The 15041-nt window shown below is 39.6% G+C and overlaps 1 protein-coding gene across 1 annotated transcript; it reads right to left on the reverse strand.

Moving 5' to 3' along the window:
• Window positions 1-5140: 5140 nt before the first annotated feature.
• LOC138808588 (zinc finger protein 717-like) lies at window positions 5141-10776 on the reverse strand. The gene is made up of 4 exons (XM_069994882.1): window positions 10743-10776; window positions 9947-10036; window positions 9655-9723; window positions 5141-7084 (listed from the first exon to the last, which is right to left on the reverse strand). Exons 1-4 carry the CDS (start codon window positions 10774-10776, stop codon window positions 5280-5282), a joined length of 1998 nt encoding a protein of 665 aa, XP_069850983.1. The 3' UTR covers window positions 5141-5279.
• Between the last annotated feature and the right edge of the window lie 4265 nt (window positions 10777-15041).

The following is a 15041-nucleotide window of genomic DNA, read 5'->3' on the forward strand; positions in this document are numbered from 1 at the left end:
AGTGACTGGATGAATTTGTGCATATATATATATATATATATATATATATATACATACATAGATACACACATATATCTATATCTATCTATCTATCTCTTATATATCACTGATTTAATATTTCCAATAACTGGAATGTAATCTTATTCTAGCTGAAAATGAATTATGTATGTGAAAGCTGAGTATCTTATATACATTAAGCATATATAGACATATATATGTATATGTTTGCATACATGTATATATATGTATATATTTTTTTTCTCAGAAACAACTTCAAATATGTATTTTGTCAATTCTGTTGTGATAGAGTATATGAAAATATGACAAATCCTACCAACCCGCCCCGCAGACTTGCCTTGAAACCCCTTGTGTGGTCAATGCTATTCTTACCAGTGTAATCCTGTTAAAGTAACCTTTACAGAGGTGGGGAAAAGAATAACAAACTGGGAGGTGGGTCTGCCATTAAAACAAAAAGGGGGAATCTGTGAGGCACATGGGCAGCAAAGATGGCCCTGAGAGGAAGTTGAGTGTGCAGAGCCCAATTTGTTCATGTTCAGGGCATAAAGAGCTCATGGAATCTTAGGTGCAGGATAGGGTGTGACCTTTACGGTGATTGGTTGGTTCCTTTTTCTTCCCTCCCACGAGATCTTTTACTTTAAAAAGTGCTTGTTGCATGGTAATAAACGACTTCCTGCTTCACTTGATTCCCCACTGCTTCTGATTGTCTCCAAGGCTAAGGGAGGCTGGGGAACAGGCGAGTGCGCATGTACATTTCCTCAGACCCAGCCCATCTTTCATGGGACAGACGAAGACACGACTATTGTTAAGCATGAATCACTATTATGTGTACATATTGATAAGGCTACATTCTTTTCTTACAATATTTATATTTGTAGTAGCAAATTTCAAACCCTGGGCCTCACACATGTAGAGTGCACGCTCCACCCCAAGCTACCATACTCAGCTGTTTCATAATAGACAGCTATTTTTGTCATATGTTGAATGATGTTTAGTGTGTGCGTGGCCTACAGATTTAGTTCAGGGCTTGAGAGCTGTCCCTGAGCTTTATTTTATTTTATTTTTTGCTCAATGCTAGTGCTCTACTCCTTAAGCCACAGCTCAACATTTAGCGTTTTTGCTTCTCTTGCATCCTTTCATAATCAATTGGAGATATGAGTCTTCAAGTCTTTTCTAACAGGGATAATTTGGAACTATGATCCTCAGATCTCTGCCTCCTGAGTTGTTAGGATGACAGGCCTGGGTGACCATCACTTGGCAGTCTGAACATTTTATAGAATACCTTGGATATGTTATTTTCCTTACACACACACACACACACACACACATTTTAAAAGATAGTTCCCAGGGGCTGGGAAAGTGGCTCAGTGGTAGAGCCATTGCCTTACATGCATAAGACCCTGAGTCCAATTCCTCAGCAGCACATAAGCAAAAAGAAAAAAGCCAAAAGTGGCACTGTTGCTCAAGTGGTAGAGCGCTAGCCTTGAGCTGAAGAGCTGAGGGACAGCCCCCAGGGCGGGAGTTCAGGCCCTGTGACCGGAACAACAACAACAAAAAGATAGTTTCCAGAGGGATTCCAGTTACATGAGCAAGGTAATGAGTCCATTTCCTATTAAGCATTTGTTTCCCCCCCCCCTTTTTTTCCCCTACCATCCCTTTCCTGCCCATCTTCCCGTCTTCCTGCCCCGGCCCCCAACGTTGTAAAGTACGTTTTCAACAGAGTGTCTTGGACACATCATTGTTACAATGGGTCATCCTCTATCCTTATTTCAGCATTTTGGTGTTTCCCCTCAATTAGAAAAATGTATATAAAAGTTGAAAGACACTGGAGTCAAATACAGTGAAAGCAGGGGTGATACCATGGTAGAAGAACATACAAAGAAACAAAAAATATCATATAGTATATTATAAGCCCATCAAAAAGAACAGCAAGAAAAATAAAATCTGTTGTGTCCCTATCTTGGGTTTCTTTTCGCTTAGCATCAGCTTTTATGATCATATATACATAGCTCTTAACCTCTTCTGCTTGTCCTAGACATAGACTAGTTAATGCAGATAAGGGAAACTGATTTCCCTTACATTCTGTGCGCAGTGCGCCAAGCCATCGGCCAGGCATCTCGGCGGGGGCTGCCAGGACCCCAGAGACACAGGGGGCCGCCTGCAGATCACCCGCGCAGAAGCCGCCTGAGGTACCGGCTTGCAGAACAACTGATCGCCAGAAACAGAGAAACCTACAAGCCAGGAGTCTCCACGAGGATCCCACCCCCACCCCTCACTCTCCACCTGAGCAGAGAGGCTCCATCCCGCCAAAGCTGCCTGGCACCTGCAGCATGACAAAGGGACCTATCTGCAGACCACCCGCGCAGAAGCCAACCCGGCGGGGGCAGCCCGGGTCCCAGAGTCACAGGGGGCTGCCTGCAGATCACCCGAGCAGAAGCAGCCTAATTCACCGGCGTCAGACCCACCGGATCTCTACAACCCGCGAAGAAGCCGCCTGAGCGTGGACACTGTGGACCCGACAGCTTAGATAGAGGCAGTGACGTCATGAAACCTCCCAATACTTTTATATTTACTTATGACTTGTCTAATAGTCTCCATAAGAGGGGCTTTCAGGGTAGCACTTAACTCTGGTGAGTTAGTCATGTTCTCAGGATACTCATCAGATGTTGGAGTCGTCAACACTTCCAAGAAAGAGCCCTGAATAAGGGAAAGTTGAGCATGAGTAAGTAGAACAAGCAACAGGAGCAGTAAAAGATTAATAGGCACTCCTATACAGGGAAAAAAAAGAAAAACAGGAACACATCTTTCCCAGGGGCTTGCCAGCCTTTTTAGGAGGTAGGCCTCTTTGAAGTCCCATTCTCTGAGGTAGGCTTCTGTGAAGCCCCATTCTGAGGTAGACTTCTGTGGAGTCCCATTCTCAGATCTAAAAGCAGGTGTTCCATGCTAAGCAGACTCCACCGGAGTAGACCTGGCAAGGAGGCTATTTTTTTTTAGTTTTTTGGGACCAGTCGTGGGGACTGAAATCTGGGCCTGGGCACTGTCCTTCAGCTCTTCAGCTCAAGGCTAGTGCTCTACCACTTGATCCACAGTGCCACTTCTGGCTTTTTCCTTTTTGCTTATATGGTGCTGGGGAATCAAACCCAGGGCCTCATGCATGTAAGGCAAGCGCTCTACCACTGAGCCACCTTCCCAACCCTGCTTTTATTTTTAATCAATGAAATTCCTTCACTTTTAGTCCTCTTCTTTGCAAGAGTCTTCATTTCTTGGATTTTCAATTCCAAATAATTTAAATAACCTTACTGCTATCCCTTCTTTGAGGACTTGATCATACAGTAAAGGACTTTCCTCCTTAATGTGTCCGTATTTAGGTCCTGGTATGGGTCTGTGTTCTGTTGCACCATGAGTGCACCTGAGATGAGCTGGTTAGTAGAGCCAATGATTGTAGAAAACATCTGACAAAATGAATAGTGCTATGGAGGGTTATCAATGGATTCAGGTGACTGGATGAATTTGTAGTGACATATATGTATATTTACGTACATAGATATGCATACACACACACACACAATGTAATCACCCCGGTGACCTGCTGATGCATGCCTTCCCTTGTAATCTGTCACTCAAAGCCAAGAGGTTCACATTCATGAACCATTGGGACATTCTCAAGTATGTCTCTAAAGTCCTCATAAGCTGTTGCTATGGAGACATGTTCATGTGGGGCTTCTGAATTCTGTTTTTACACATGGAATTGTGGAATGTTAAGTGTATATTCTTTTTTTTAAGCTCCAAGAATGGGACTCAAAGCCAGTACATGATACTTTTGCTCACTTAGTAATGCTCTAAAAACTAAGCCATACCTCTATCCCTTAAAGTATGTATTTTGTCTATTCTGTTGTGAAAGACTATATGAATATATGACAAATTCTACCAACTCTATAAAAATTACAGAACTGTTCATTTCCAGGGGTGGAAGAGACTGATGTTATAGAAGGTATTCTAGGTTTACAGAAAAATTTGAAAATTGTTTCCCACAAGAAATCTGAATGGATTCTGTGTCACTTTGATTGAATTTCACCACATAAAATAAGTATTTACTAAATCAACTTTATTACTCATCTATAATTCTCAAATATTTCTCATTTTTAAATGTTACAAAATTCCATTAAATCACTCAATTTCTTTATAGATTCTATGAAACTACTTATTTTCCTAATTTATAACATTTCAGTTTTACTTACATAAGTTTTGTAAACACCTTTGAAGAAAGTAGACTGCTTCTCAATGATAGGACTCATGATACTAAATACAACAACCTCAAAATTAGAGATGTGGCACAAAGGGTAGAGCGCTAAGCTTGAGAATAAAAGCCAAAGGGAAGTAAAGGGCCATGAGTTCAAATGAAACTAACAGCAAAATAAAAGGAAAAAGGTACATATCATCCTAGAATTTCATGAAACAGGAAATTAGACATAATCATCTTCTTGTAGATCTCCCAATAGAGAATGTTAGAAATGGAACTTGAGAAATTTTAGAAGATGGACATTCAGGGAAGAATGACTGAGAGTACTTAGAACTTTTTTGAAAAACTTTCTACATGTTTTACATTGCTATGATTTCTCATGTGTGTGTGTGTTCAATGATGAACCCTGAGCTGTGCCTTCTGGTTGAAGAATTCCACATTTCTACCTTGATAAGGTTTGTATCCTGTGTGGGTTCTCTATTGCAAACTGACTTCTCTTCCAAATGAAAGGCTTTCCTTACTTGTTACATTCTAGAGATTTCTCATTTGGGTGAATTTTCTTATATGCTAGGCTGTGGCCTCCAGTGGATGGTTCTTTACACATTTGTTGCAGTCATAAGGCTTCTCTCCTGTGTTGTGCTCTCTGATGAAAAATAAGGGCTGAATTCTGTGTGAAACTCTATCCACAGCTGTTACATTCCTAAAGTTTTACTTTGTGTGTTTTCTGATGGACAGTAAGGTTTCCCCTGTGGCTGAATGACTTTCCACACAGGTCACATTCAAAAGGTTTCTCTCCTGTGTGTGTTCTCTGATGGTCAGAAAGGTATACCTTCCTGGTGAAAGACTTTCCACAGCTGTTACATTAATAAGGTTTCTCTCCTGTGTGCATTATCTCATGGATGTTAAGTGCTGCCTTCCACCTGAAAGACTTTCCACACTCCATACATTCATAAGGTTTCTCTCCTATGTGTAATATCTGATGTGATTTAAGGATCGACTTCTGGATGAAAGACTTTCCACACTAGCTACAATCATAAGGTTTTTCTCCTGTGTGTTTTCTCTCATGGAAAGTAAGGCCGATTTTCTTGCTGAAAGACTTTCCACACCTCCTACATTCATAAAGTCTCTGTCCTGTATGTGTTGCCTGATGGGCAGTAAGTTGTGACTTCATGGCGAAAGACTTTCTACACACATTACATTCATAAGGTCTCTCTCCTGTATGTGTTGTCTGATGGATCCTAAGGTTTCCTTTCTGGGTGAAAGACTTTCTACAGAGATTACACTGATAAGGTTTCTCTCCTGTGTGTGTTGTCTGATGGACATTAAGGGTTGTCTTCTGGGTGAAAGACTTTCCACACACATTACATTCATAAGGTTTCTCTCCTATGTGTATTCTGTGATGATATGTAAGTTTTGACTTCCACATGAAAGACTTTCCACAGAGGTTACATTCATAAGGTTTCTCACCTGTGTGTGTTCGCTCGTGAGCAGTAAGGTTTGTCTTCTGGGTGAAAGACTTCCCACACTGGATACATTCATAAGGCTTCTCTCCTGTGTGTGTTTTCTGATGGACAGTGAGGTATGACTTCCGGCTGAATGACTTTCCACACAGGTTACATTCATAAGGTTTCTCTCCTGTGTGTGTTGTCTGATGGACATTAAGGGTTGTCTTCTGGGTGAAAGACTTTCCACACACATTACATTCATAAGGTTTCTCTCCTATGTGTATTCTGTGATGATATGTAAGTTTTGACTTCCACATGAAAGACTTTCCACAGAGGTTACATTCATAAGGTTTCTCACCTGTGTGTGTTCGCTCGTGAGCAGTAAGGTTTGTCTTCTGGGTGAAAGACTTCCCACACTGGATACATTCATAAGGCTTCTCTCCTGTGTGTGTTTTCTGATGGACAGTGAGGTATGACTTCAGGCTGAATGACTTTCCACACAGGTTACATTCATAAGGTTTCTCTCCTGTGTGTGTTGTCAGATGGACAGTGAGGTGTGCCTTCCGGCTGAATGACTTTCCACACAGGTTACATTCATAAGGTTTCTCTCCTGTGTGTGTTAGCTGATGGACAGTAAGCTGTACCTTCCGAGTGAAAGACTTTCCACACAGGTTACATTCATAAGGTTTCTCTCCTGTGTGTGTTGTCAGATGGACAGTAAGTTGTGACTTCTGGCTGAAAGACTTTCCACACAGGTTACATTCATAAGGTTTCTCTCCTGTGTGTGTTGTGAGATGGACAGTAAGGTGTGCCTTCCGGCTGAAAGACTTTCCACACACATTACATTCATAAGGTTTCTCTCCTGTGTGCGTTGTCAGATGGACAGTAAGGTGTGTCTTCCGGATGAAAGACTTTCCACACAGGTTACATTCATAAGGTTTCTCTCCTGTGTGTGTTAGCTGATGGACAGTAAGCTGTGCCTTCCGGCTGAAACACTTTCCACACACATTACATTCATAAGGTTTCTCTCCTGTGTGTGTTCTCTGATGGACAGTAAGGTGTGTCTTCCGGGTGAAAGAATGTCCACATTGGTTAGATTCTTTAACTACAGGAGATACTCCAGGACTATAAGCAGCACATATCCCATTAGACTCGCCATGGAGAAGCATGTTCTGACACTGCCTGAACTCCTCTGTCCTTATCCCTAAGGAGTTTCCATTATTCCTAATCAGCTCTGACTTAGGTTTTGATCTCAAATTAAAAGTTGTTATTAATTTCACATTTTTCTCCCCTGTGTTAGTATTCATGACTCCGACATCAGCCAGACAATCGTAGGGATTCTCCTGACAGGTCTTAGTCCTGTACTCCTTTTCTTGGACATCTACAATGAGATATAGAAAGACAGACAAAAACAGAAATGAGACCTCAAGATTCCTTAATGTAACAGTAAAGGCATTTCTGTGCATCCTGTTACGAGATTTTAAAAGATCAAAGCTGGAACTCTTTGATGCAGAATATAAGCTTTTCTCTGTAATGTATTAGTTAAGAAAGTAAAACACTTCTGGAGGAATATCAATACCAAATTTCAAACTCTACTATAAAGCCATAGTAATCAAAACAGCTTGGTATTGGCATAAAAACAGACCGCAGGACCAATGGAATAGAATTGAAAACCCAGAAATGAACCTACAGACCTATAGCCATCTAATCTTCGATAAGGAAGCTAAAACAATAGAATGGCAGAAAGACAGCCTCTTCAGTAAATGGTGCTGGCAAAATTGGTTAACTACATGTAGAAAACTAAAGCTAGATCCTTATATATCACCCTGCACCAGAATCAACTCCAAATGGATCAAAGACCTTGAACTGAAAGCAGACACTCTGAAAACATTACAGGATGGAATAGGAGAAACCCTAAGTCTCCTTGGCTCAGGTCGAAATTTTCTGAATAGAGACCCGGAAGCACAACAAATCAAAGAAAGGTTGGACAAATGGGACTGCATAAGATTGCAGAGCTTCTGCAGGGTAAATGAAATAGCTGGCAAGATCAATAGAAAGCCCACCGATTGGGAGAAGATCTTTACTACCCATACAACGGACAATGGTCTCATATCTAAAATATACTTGGAACTCAAAAAATTAAACCACCCAACAACAAATCCTCAAAGAAACAACTGCCCAATAAATAAGTGGGCGAAAGACTCAAAGAGAAGCTTCTCTGAAGAAGAAAGAAGGATGGCCAATAGACACATGAAGAAATGTTCAACATCCCTAGCCATAAAAGAAATGCAAATCAAAACAACATTGAGATATCACCTCACTCAAGTTAGAACAGCAAAAATCAAGAACTCTAACAACAACAGATGCTGGAGGGGATGTGGACAGAAAGGAACCTTACTTCATTGTTGGTGGGAATGTAAACTTGTTCAACCACTTTGGAAAGCAGTATGGAGGTTCCTCAAAAGACTTCACATAGATCTCCCCTATGATCCAGCAATCCCACTTTTGGGCATTTACCCAAATGTTTACAAACAAGACCACACTAAAGCTACCAGCACAACTATGTTTATTGCAGCATTATTTACCATAGCTAAGATATGGAACCAACCCAGATGCCCCTCAGTAGATGAATGGATCAAGAAAATGTGGTATATATACACAATGGAATTCTATGCCTCCATCAGAAAGAATGACATTGCCCCATTTGTTAGGAAATGGAAAAGTTTGGAAAAAATTATATTAAGTGAAGTAAGCCAGGCCCAAAGAAGCATAGGTCCCATGGTTTCCCTTATTTGCAATATCTAGTATAGGTATGAGTCAAGCGGAAAAGGTCAGATAATGTGATGTTAGGAAAATGAACCCTTAAATATGTATTTTAATGTTTTCGTTTCTTTCATGCATGTGTTTCTAACCCATTTATAAGATTATTTCTTTGTTGCTTTGTATGTCCCTCCCCCACAGTGTAACCCCCGCTTTCACTATATTTGATGTCAGTATAACATGTGGAGGAGATGGGGACAAACAACTCGTTTAAGGATTCAGGTGGACCTGTTGCAACAATGAGAAGTACAAAATGTCATGTCAAAACCAGCTTTACAATGTCGGTGTGGGGGGGGGAGGGGGGTATAATTGGGTGGGGGGAGGGGGGTAAAATTGGGTGGGGGAGGGGGGAGGCGGGGAAGGGAAGTGAAGGGTAAACAAAGGAGGAGGCTGCAATGCTTGGTAAGAAATGTATGCATTATCCTGCTCATGTAATTGTAGCCCCTCTGTACAGTATGTTCTCAAATAAAATAAAATACAATTAAAAAAAAAAAAAAAAGAAAGTAGCACTGACATTTTACAATGGTAAATAATGCTTTTCTGTTTCAGTTCTTTTCTGTTTTTCTCAAGGAATTAATTACTCAAATGATTCATCTACACACTATTAGTTATAAGCTGAGTACTAAACATTTGCTTTTAATACCCTCGAGGTTTGGTCATAAGGGAATAGCTATTATTTTTCTTTTAATTTGTGGAAATAATTTACACATTTTGCTGCTTTGCTTCTCAACCATTAGGTGAGGAACAGAAATACTGTCTAGATTTAGGGACCATTAGGGTGTTTGATACATCCCTTGGCCTTTCCGCTAAGAATGGAAGGTTCCTGAGAGTAAGGATTTATACCTCCATCTCTTCAGTTCTAACTTCTCACTAAGAATTACTTTAGGGATTGGTGGCATTTTAAAAATTGGTTTCCCTCATCCTTAGTCAAATTCTCATCAAATTTCCTTTTCTAACACATCTGCTCCTTCACAACCATTCAAGACAAAGATACTGCAGCTTACCACCCAGGTAGTCATCTCCTATGAACCAAAAGCTTTGCTTCTGAATCTCACTCACTTCCACCATCACCAAGAAGCAATTTCCCTCATCACAGGTAGCAGTCCTGGCATACTCCTTATTTCCTCATACCTTGTTTCAATGAAAATGAGACATCATTTTCTACATTTCTCATTTCCTTTTTCTGTTTAAGAATGATTTCTACAAATAAATAGAAAATTGCTCACTTTAACTATACTGGGACAGCCAAATCAGTTTGTCTCCATGTAAATTCTTGATTGTCATGTCCTTGAGACAAAGGATCACCTAGTTTTCTGCCACACATGACTCAGGGGAACTAGGAACATTATTGCTCAGTACAGCTCATTAAACTTACCAAGTGGACTCTGGCTACAAAACCACCATGCAAGATGCTTTATCTCACCTGTGAGATTCTTCTCTGAGGCTTCTCTTATCCATGGTTCTGACCCTTGCTCCAGCTTGGCAATCAATTTAGGTTTAGGAACACAGTGTCCTGTTATAAACAAGTAGAGAAGAACTATTGGTAGGATGGGTCATCATTACTGTAAGGTCTTAGACATCATGTTCACAAAGTTGCTCCTAAACCTTGTTTCTCCTGGTTGATATTTCCCAGCTTTCAACTTATTTTGCCAATTGTGTGCCTTGAACTCAGCTCTTTTGCTCAAAGCTAGCCTTCTGCTAGTTTCAGTCCCAGCTACATTTGTAGATTGTGAGGTGATTTGGAGATAAAAGCCTCATGGTCACTTTTCTGCAGTTGCTGGCTTCAAACCAAAATCCTCACATTTCAGCCTCCAGAGAAGCTAAGATTACAGGTGTTAGGGTGTTAGCCACTGCACCCAGGACGAGGGTTGATTACAAATAACCACTTTCAACTAGTGATTTTCAGATCATACTTCAAATAGTGATGTACTTTCTATTCTAGACTATATTTGCACCTACAGAAATCACCCCAAGTTTAGGATGACAGTCTTCTTTCTATTAGTGGAATGCAGTTTAGATTTTGGGCCCAAGTGCTGATTGGGTTTCTTGAAGAATGGGAATAAAATTGTCTCCAGTTACATAATGAAGTGGAAAAAATGGACAGGAATTTTATATTCCCACGGAGTGGAATCATCACCCGAAACAACATAAATATTTATATATCTACTTAGAAAAGAAAACAGCCTTTGATCTCGCATGTTCAAATGACTTTCGCTCACCTAAAGACAAGAGGTTGCTGTAGGTCTCCAGCATTACATCTCTATGCAGGGTCCTCTGAGCATGATCCAGGTCTTGCCACTCCTCCCAGCTGAAGTCCACAGCCACATCATCAAATGACACCAGCTTCTGTAATGGCACATTTGAATCAAATAATTAGCCCAAGTCAGGAAGGTCTGTGGGACTCATCCCCAATTAATCACCAGGAGAAAAGCAGAACTGGTGCTATGGCTCATGTGGTAGAGCACTAGCCTTGAGGGGAAGAATTCAGGGACAGTGCTCAGGTCCAGAAATCAAACCTCACAACCAACCAACACACACACACACACACGCACACACACACACACACACACACACACACACACACACACACACACACACACGGTATTTCATAAGCAATCACAAGACATTTAGGACATCGCATGGAATACATAGCACCTTACTGATTCATGAAAAGTAAGTGTCCACATAAATGTTAAAGGCAGTAACAGTACTTAAGAATGTCGCTAATTATGGATTGGCCCTTATAAGGTCTGATTTACTTCCCATATATAAATATCCTATGTTAACTCTTTTGTAGTTTAAGTGCTAAATACTGAAGTATGGTCATAGATACCCTGATATTTCTTTCCTATGTAAAAAAGAACTGCTAGAAGGAAGTTTTGTGAACTTGGCCTACCTTCTACAATCCACAATATAGTTGTGAGGGGCATACCATATTCCCTGACTACATTTTCATTTAAATATGCCTTCATGGAAGGATGGAGGATGGATAGAGGCTTAAGGAACATTCAAGATGACAAAAAACAAAAAATAGGACCACGACAAACAAGACAGAGAAAAATTAGAAGAGGGATGTGATCTAAAGTTACAGAAGACAAATTTACAAGTTGGAAGGAAATAAGAGTGCTAATTTGCCTGCAGAGGCTAAGAGGAGAGGTTTTGGAATCCCACACTGAACCCTATTACAAATGATGAATGGCCAAGCCAGCCATGCTTGGCAATAGCAGAGGTGAATGCTCACTAACACACAAAAGGGAAATATATATGTGAGAAATTGAAAGAAAATAACATTCAATTCACAATCCACTGGGCAGAGGAACTCTACTAAAAATGTAGATTGAAGATATGGTCAGGGAAAGAGAGTTGATTAATTACACATCTGCATTTTAAGAGTGTTACAAGAGAAGTGCTTCAAGAGAAGAGCAAAAGGAGTCCACATACATATACACGTAGGACAAAGAAACTAAAATGGTAAATGTGTAGGTAAGTTTAAAGGAATATATTGGTCATATATTTTATGTAATATCTGTAATAGTTTGTTGAAATAAAACTTATAGCACCATATGATTCACAATGCATGAAGATCCAATATATAAACTCATCACTTTATTAAGAGAAATGTATGTAGAATACTCATATGCATCAATAAATATTGCAATTACCAGGCAAATCGGAAGGCCTCAGTTCAAAGAATTAATTGTACCAAAAAAGAGGGTACTAGATTTAGGGCTGGAAATGTGGCTTACTCCAGAGTGCTAGTCTAGAATGCACGGGTTCAATTATTCAGTGCCATGTGAACAGAAAAACTAGAAATGGGGAAAACGATTGAAGACACTTTAAAAAAAATCTACAAATAATTCCTTGAAATATACAAAGCTCAGTATCAATAGTCAGGAGAAGAATTCAAATCAAAATTCTACAGAAATAACTACTTTATATATGTTACTATGGACAGTTTTAAATAAAAACAACAAATATCCTTCCAAAGTCTAACAAAGGCTGGGAAGGATGTGAATTCAATTTGAACCTTGCTGCATGTATGGCAGGAATGTAAAACAATCAAAGATGGTATGGACAGAGCTAAAAAGAACTAAATAGAGAATTACATAGGAATATGGTCCAGCACTTCTATTTCTAGAAGAGAAAGCAGAGATGAGAAGTAGTATTAGAGAATCACTTCAGAGCAAATACTGACAAGAACCAAAAGACAGACAGAGGTAAAAGAATAAATAAAGACATTGAAAAGGAAGACAAGTTTGCTACATTTTATAGCAGGGTTGATCTTTGAATACATTAAGCCAAGTAAAATACACCAGTCATAAAAGCACAGCCTTGGTATGATTTCCCTTACTGAGCTTTCAAGGATCAACAAAGTCATAGAGCCAAAAAGTAAGATGGTTCCAGAGACTGGGGTAGAGAGGAAAAGGAGCTGCCTATTAATGATTATACAGCTTCATACATGGAAAATGAAACATGCTGTACATGGATGGAAGAGATGGCTGCACAACAACGCAGCCATATGAACTATCAGTGAACTCTGAATTGAAAATGGGTAATGTAGCCACACAGGATGGAACATACCTATACACCCTGACCTTGGGAAATTCAAAAACGATGACCAGCCAGGCTAGCTTCCATAACAATTTCAAGAGCATGCTGGACTACATATCAAGACCTGTCTTCAAAAGGAATAGGGAATGATTTGTATTGACAAAGCTCATAAAATTCACAAACTTTATAGACCATGACAATGACAATTTGCCTTGAAGGTGAAAATGTGTTTTTGACTTCAACTAAGCATCTCTGTTCCACAATACTGTGACATATGTGAAATTTATATAATCACTTTCTCTCAATTTAAACAACAAAAAAAGAAAAGTCAGAGAAGGGGTGGTTTAGGAGCAATGGGTGACCATGTTGTCAGACATCTTCTATTCACATATTGTTTTGTAGAATGGCAACTTCTTTGTACAACTACTTAAACCTAATAATAAAATAAATTGTTTGAAAAAAGGAATATGGAAAAATCAAATTTTAGACTGTCTGAATTGGATCAGAGATATAGGTGCCATGTGTGTCTATTTTTCCAGTTAAAATAACAAAGTAAAATTTATGAACAAACGTTAAGCCACATTTTAGCTGGAAACATACAACTACAAATAGCATTAATAACAAACACACATGGACCAAAAATGCAAAGTATTCTTTTTTTTTGTTTGTTTTATATCGGTTGTGTGGCTTGAACTCTAGGCTTGGGCACTCTCCCTCATGTCTTCAACTAAAGGCTAATGTTCCACCACTTGATCCACTGTGCCACTTCCGGTGTCCTGAGTGGCTTATTGGAGATAAGTGTCTCATGGACTTTCCTGTCCAGGCTGGCTTTGAACCAGGATCCTCAGCTCTCAGCCTCCTGAGTAGCTAGGATGACAGGTGTGGGCCACCAGAGCCTGAACAAAAATGCAAATTAATCTAATCTGTGCATCTTAATTTTAGTTTTTATATACCTTTTCACTGACTACTTTCCAAGTGTATCTCAAATATCTGAATCAGTTCTCCAGGAAGCTTCCCAAGGATATTTCTTGCTGTTCTTTTTGATGGGCTTATAATGTACTATATGATTCTTTTTTGTTTGTTTGTTTCTTTGTATGTTCTTCTGCCATGGCATAAACCTTGTTGTCACTGTCTTTGATTCTGGTGTCTTGCATCTTGTATATACATGTTTCTAATTGAGGAGGGGAACAGAAATTACAAAATGCTGAAATAAGAATAAAGGATGGCCCATTGTAACAATGACTTGTACAAGGAACTATGTTGAAAAGGAACTACAACTTTGATGGGGTGGGAAGACTTGGGGAGGTGGGAAGTAACATGATAGTAGGGGAAAAACAAAGGATGGGGAAAAAGTGCTCTATAAGAAATGGACTCATTACCTTGCTCATGTAACTGCAATCCCTCTGGACACTATTATATCTATATATATCTATATATATCTATATACAGATGTATATATGTATATACATCTGTATATATATATATATATATATATATATATATATATATGTATGTCTGTGTGTTTGTGTGTGTGGAAAATAATACATCCAAGATATTTTTTTACAAATGTTCAGTCAGCCAGGTGCTGGTGACTCATTCCGGTCATCCTAACTACTCCGGAGGCTAGGATCCAAGTATAATACTTCCAAATTATTTCTATTAGAAAAGCCTAGAAGACTCATATCTCCAGTTGATTATGAAAGGATACAAGACAAACAAAAAAGGTGAATGTTGAGTTATGACTTAAAGAGTAGAGCACTAGGCTTGAGCAAAAAAAAAAAAAAAAAAAAGCTCTGGACAGCTCAGTGAAGAGAGAGATCTGAGCACTTGCAAGCAGCCATGACTGGGGTGGTAGCGGAGGCCTTAGCCGCCATACCTGCAACAAAGGCCCCATATGTGGTGTGTGAGTCAATTCAACTCAACACCAGCAAGAACTGACAAGGAGCAGACATCTTCATCCTGAAGTT

The sequence above is a fragment of the Dipodomys merriami genome, unplaced genomic scaffold, assembly GCF_024711535.1.
Source record: "Dipodomys merriami isolate MVZ:Mamm:240054 unplaced genomic scaffold, mDipMer1.0.p SCAF_458, whole genome shotgun sequence".
NCBI lineage: Eukaryota > Metazoa > Chordata > Mammalia > Rodentia > Heteromyidae > Dipodomys > Dipodomys merriami.

Coding starts and splice junctions, on each gene's coding strand:
- LOC138808588 (XM_069994882.1), bottom strand. CDS start 10,776: ATGCTGGAGACCTACAGCAACCTCTTGTCTTTAG. Junction 10,037..10,742: donor CAGCAACCTCTTGTCTTTAG/GTGAGCGAAAGT, acceptor TGTTTATAACAG/GACACTGTGTTCCTAAACCT. Junction 7,085..9,654: donor CTCATTTTCATTGAAACAAG/GTATGAGGAAAT, acceptor ATCTCATTGTAG/ATGTCCAAGAAAAGGAGTAC.